At 54.5% G+C, this 5986-nt stretch overlaps 1 protein-coding gene across 1 annotated transcript; it reads left to right on the top strand.

Annotated features, from left to right (window-relative positions):
* LOC135385641 (uncharacterized) lies at window positions 1–5252 on the top strand. The gene is made up of 5 exons (XM_064615092.1): window positions 1–54; window positions 257–1032; window positions 1839–3886; window positions 3988–4094; window positions 4167–5252. Exons 1-5 carry the CDS (start codon window positions 1–3, stop codon window positions 5250–5252), a joined length of 4071 nt encoding a protein of 1356 aa, XP_064471162.1.
* Window positions 5253–5986: the final 734 nt, after the last annotated feature.

Here is a 5986-nt window from a genome sequence, read left to right as displayed (position 1 = left end):
ATGTCAGCATCTACACCACATGTGAAGAGACGGACCACTAATGTTGACATAGAGGTAAGTGTTAAAGATTGAGAACGAAGAGCAGAATGGGGGCGCGGGGGTCTCGCGCTTTGGTCATTCGCTTGTATAGGCTGAGCTACGGTTCAGTTCACTTCGAGTAAAGTCAGCTGCTGGTATCGGGTCTGGTCTCCTTTGTCTACATTATTTTGGTCCGTCGAGCCGGATATCATCGTCGATCCAGCCATGAATCGACCAGAAGGCCCGAGGCATCGTCCGCGCCGCCATTACGAGGCTCATTCATCGGCTCCCCGAAGTCGAAGATACGGCGCGCCTCCTTGAGCAGAAGTCTAGTGAGCTCAAGGATCTCGACACAACCGTTCAAGCAGGAATAAGCGACGAGCAGTTCGAGGAATATTTCACAGCGGCCAGTCGGTATCAGGACGACATCTGCCTCGCGGTTTCCAAGTCCCAACGCCTCATACGAAGCTCTGCGGTTGCTCCCACAGCTCTCTCCGATCAACGGCCGCAAACTGCACCTTCAATAGCCGCCGGTAGCCACCAGTCAGCCACGGTTCGGTCCGTCGTTCTTCCCAAGTTGCACGTGCCTGCATTCTTGGACAAGGTGGATGATTGGCAGGGATTTTGGGACCACTACCGGGCAACGATTTATGAGTGTGCTTCCCTGCCAAAGATAGAGAAGTTTAAATATCTTCTCTCTTATCTGTCCGGACGTGCTAGGCGAGCCATCGAATGGATTGGGATTTCTGATTCCAATTACGATACGGCCATCAGTACACTGCAACAAAGATTCGGACAACAGGCAGCACTCGTGGACGCACACATGGACAAGCTCTTAAGTCTTCATCCTGTAGCAGCTGCGAAGGACGTCGAGAAGCTGAGGGATCTCTACGACTCAATCAAGTTCAGAACGGGCTGCCTCAACAACCTCGGCGTTCCCCAATCAACTTACGCGGTGATACTGCATCGCGTTGTGATGTGCTGCCTTCCTGATGAGCTGGCCGTCGAGTTTCGGCAACGGCAGATCGAGCGCGCTGAGTCGACCGGCCCCACCACCGGGTCCACTGCCTCAGTCTGTTACGAGCGACATCCTTACCGCAGAACGGATCAAAGCCGTCGAAGACGTAATGAAGTTTTTTTGTAGTCACATAGAAAGTCGAGAAGACTGCCGCCTCGCCCATCGCAAGCCTCCCGCACGTGAATCTTCAGACTCCTTCAGTGATGCTCCCCCGACAGCCTTGTCCTTAACCGCACGATCGACACCGACAAGCAGTCCTCCACGGAGTTGCCCGCTATGCAACAGCACTGCCCATGGGATAACGAAATGTCATGCCACGCTTCCTCCGTCTGAGAAGCGAAGGCTTCTCGCGGCCAATCGCTGTTGCTTCAAATGCGGCAAACGCAACCGTTTAGCGCGGGAATGTCGATCGTCGAGATCACTCACATGCATGACATGTCGTGGGCACCACCTTTCACTGCTTCACGACATTCAACCAAGCCGTCCTGATCGCTCTCCGGCTGCCGTCAACGCCGTCCATACCCCCGACCCGGGATCACAAATCCAGATACCCAACCGGGAGCACCGAGACAGTTCAAGCGTATCCAATTCACCGGTGACCACAGCAGCGTGCCTCCGACGAACTTTTTGTTTTGTTGCAAACTGCTCGAGCTTTCGCCATCGGAAACACCGGCACTAGTCCTGTCCGGGTGCTCTTCGACACTGGTAGCCATCGTTCCTATATCCGTCAAGACGTCGCCACACAGCTCCAATGCCCAGTTCTTGGCACGGAGAGCATAACCGTATACACCTTTGGGCGTAGCAAGACTCCAACAACGTACCATTGTCGGAGGGTGGCCTTGACGCTCAGGAGCCAGTACCATCCAGAAACAATTACTTTCGAGGCACTAGAAGTTCCAGAGGTCTGTGCGGTTACCAATCACTCCTTGGACGCAACCCTCTTGAACGAGGTGCACGACCTGGGTCTGAACATCGACGATGCATCGTCTCCCGCAGACCCTGTCGATGCGGTCATCAGCATTCTGATTGAGTCGGACGTTTACTGGACGATGGTAACCGGCAGCATTCGACGTCTCCGACCGGATCTAACAGCTGTGGAAACCTGTTTCGGATGGGTGATTCACGGATCCTATCCTCACTCCACATCTGCTCCGTCTACAGTAGTCACGGCACTCTCGCTTGCGTGCGGGCCAATAGAACCCTGTGACCTCGACCCAGCTGAGATGTGGAAGCTGGACACCCTTGGAATCACTGACCTTGTCGACGGGAAAACTCAGATTCACCCAGCGCAACAACAGTTCGAAGATTATGTCACGTTTCAGGGAGACCGGTACCAGGTACCACTCCTCATCAAGCCCTCTTGCTGTGGAGTGTTGGCTGATAACCGCAGCATCGCGCAGACGAGACTACTCCCGCAGCTTCGGCGTCTTCGAGACCATCCGGATCTCCTAAAGCAGTACCACGACACGATTTCCGAATATTTCCTCGAAGGCCACGCAGAGAAAGCCCCGGATGTACCTCAGGAGAACCTCTACTATCTTCCTCACCATGCTGTAATCCGGAAGGAAGCAGTGACAACAAAGGTTCGCGTGGTATTCGACGCTTCGTCACACGTCAGCGGTGCCCCATCGTTAAACCAAGTACTGCAGAAGGGGCCCAACATCAACGCAGACTTACTGCGTCAGTTGGTGTCCTTCCGTTGTTATCCTATCATTCTCACCGGGGATATCCGGAAAGCGTACCTGCAGATCTTAATTCGTCCCGAAGACCGCGACGCATTGCGTTTTCTGTGGCCAGAAGACCTTCCATGTCCAGAAAACCCATGCCCCCAGATCCAGGAATGGAGAATGACGCGTGTCCCCTTTGGAGCCGCATCTAGTCCGTTTCTCCTAGCCGCCACACTCCGTCACCACTTCGATAGTGTACAACATAAGTACCCAGCGGCTACAGAGCGCCTTCGACACGCTTTCACCGTAGACGACCTCATCGTAGGAGCCACATCAGAAGAAGACTCGTTTCAGATTTATCGTGAGGCAGTCACGATGCTGCAAGAAGCTGGCATGGACCTCCGCAAGTGGTGCTCCAACTCGCCGACCCTCAGCCGTCAATTCTGCCAAGACGGCATCGCGTACGATACAGTGAGCAGTCAGGAGACGGTGAAGGTCCTCGGGTTGCACTGGCATCGTCCCACCGACGAAGTTACATTCACTATGAATGGCATCTCGTCCTATCTCGCCAACCAGCCCATCACGAAGCGCACCATTCTTCACGGTGTGGCACGGATATTCGATCCACTCGGATATATCTCACCGTTCACAATACGAGCCCGCTTAGTCTTCCAGTCGTTATGGGCACGCGATCAAGGATGGGATGATGCATTGCAAGCCCCGCACCTCATGCAGTGGGTGGACTGGTGTTCCGAGCTACCGCTCTTAAACTCGATAAGTCTGCCGCGCCTTCTGCCTTCGTCGTCGACTTCATCGGACGGCAACGGCGAGATCCACGTGTTCGCTGACGCCAGCCCCCGCGCGTATGGAGCTGCAATCTATCTACGCACGTTCGATCCACAGGAACAGTGGACCGCATCCCTTCTCCTTGCCAAGGCACGTGTAGCACCGGTCAAGAGTGTCTCTCTTCCGCGCCTGGAACTCCTCGCGTGCATCATCGCTGCGCGGCTGGCTGCGCATGCACGAAAGATGCCACTACTCTCTCCGCTGCGTACGGAGTTCTGGACAGGCTCCACCGTCGCACTCCACTGGATCACAAGCGCACAGTCCCGGACACCTGTCTTCGTTCAAAACCGTGTGACCGAAATTCGCCGGTTGACAACAGACTCCGCATGGCAGCATTGTAAGAGCCGGGACAACCCAGCAGATCTTTTAGCTCGCGGGATTTCTGCTCATCGCCTACAGAACGAGTCTCTCTCTGGTGGCATGGACCTCCATGGTTAGCTCAGCCCCGCGATAACTGGCATTCCGAGTGGTCCGATCGTCCTCCGTCACCACCACCGAGCACTGAGGACGCTCCTCTACCATCGATGTGCAACGCTGCGTCAGCAGTACGTCCTCCGCCTGTGTTCAGCTTAGGTCGTTACGGCACTCTCAGCCAAATGCTTCGAGTCACTGCATAGGTTGCCAGGTTCATCAAGAGCGCCCATCCCAGAAAATCACACAACCGCGGCCCGTTAACTGCATCCGAGATCGCCGAAGCGGATCTATACTGGATTCGGCAACTCCAAGAGGAAGTCTTTCACGAAACTCTCGCACTTCTTCCCCGTGCCGATCCACTGCCCCGCTCCTCACGACTCGCGGCACTGCGGCCTTTCCTGGACAGCGACCAGATCCTGCGTGTCGGGGGTCGACTAGCTGAGCTTCTTGATTCAGACAGCTTGAAACATCCTATCATCTTACCAAACACGCACCTATTCACGCATCACACCGTGATGCACACACATGTACGCTTGTGCCACGCAGGGGTCCAGACGACGCTACTTGACCTGCGCAGTCGCTTTTGGATCCTGAAGGGGCGTCAGGCAGTGAAGTGTGTCGTCGGTAGGTGCCTCGTATGCCGCCGCATGAAGCTTCGACCAGAGCACGCTCCATTCGTTCCACTTCCGCGTGACCGTATAACCGAGTCCGGCCCATTCCATGTCACCGGCGTGGATTTCTGTGCCCCCCTTTATGTCAAGCAGGGTCGGACTGTCACGAAGAGTTACGTCGCACTTTTTACGTGCGCCGTCACACGAGCCGTCCACCTGGAACTTGTTAGGGACATGACCACTTCCTCGTTCCTGCTCGCCTTTCGGCGCTTCATCGCGCGACGCGGCGTTCCATCCGTAGTCTATTCGGACAACGCCCGGACCTTCCAAAAATGCGCCGGTATCCTCACTCTCCTGCCCGCCGAGGATGTGCAAAACTTTGCCGCCAACCTTCGCATCACCTGGAAGTTCAATGTTCCCTACGCACCTTGGTGGGGCGGGTGGTGGGAGCGGATGATTCGGACCATGAAAAGCGCACTGAAGGTGGAAGATGACTCAACACCACAGCTCCTCTGGAAAACTGCAATCGTAACCGCCAGCCACCCAGGTCGAGACGGCGTCGCAAGAGCATTCACGCTAAGACTGCCGAACAAACGACATATCGTGCGCCCTGCGCAGCGGCTCTACCTACTCGAACCTAGCGTGGATCCTGGCCCCGGGGAGGATGTTAAAGATTGAGAACGAAGAGGAGAATGGGGGCGCGGGGGTCTCGCGCTTTGGTCATTCGCTTGTAGGCTGAGCTACGGTTCAGTTCACTTCGAGTAAAGTCAGCTGCTGTTATCGGGTCTGGTCTCCTTTGTCTACAGTAAGATCAAGACATGAGGAGAGGTACGCGGCTTGAAGAAGGGTAGGGGAACCGTCGTTTAAGATACTTGGAGTCCTGTCGATGAAGTGGTCCGCAAGACGCTGCCCTCTTGTATCGGTGTGTGTGCTACCACAAACGGCATTATGCGCGTTGAAATCATCACAAAGCACAAGCGGCGACGGGAGGCTGGCAATAAGCGTGCCCAATTCAGCAATGTAGCAGCAGGGAACACCAGCGGGCAAATAATGGAACACACTTCGACGTAAAGGGAGTGCAGACGAACAGAGTGTGTCAAGCTGCATATATGCTTTGTTTTGTTTGTTTTTTAGAAAACGTGATATAAATCATATAAAGTATAGAAGTCAACAAGAAACCGCTCGCAATGTTCGTAGCAGACGGTTTATCCTACCAACGAATGAGGGGGCTCTCTACCACAAACGTCACACTTAGCGTGGGTGATTTGAGAGAGTGGGTGGGTGGTTTTGTAAATTAAGTGCGCCGCGGTGAAACAACTTTGGACAAAAATATTTTGGGGGAATGCTTTTCACATACTGCCTTACAAGATGACAGCAGTTTTTTGATAGCAGTTAGATATCACTTTAATGCT

Source organism: Ornithodoros turicata, chromosome 1, assembly GCF_037126465.1.
Source record: "Ornithodoros turicata isolate Travis chromosome 1, ASM3712646v1, whole genome shotgun sequence".
Lineage (NCBI taxonomy): Eukaryota > Metazoa > Arthropoda > Arachnida > Ixodida > Argasidae > Ornithodoros > Ornithodoros turicata.
Note: the sequence above shows the minus strand (reverse complement) of the source record. Positions and strands in the feature narration are given on the sequence as shown.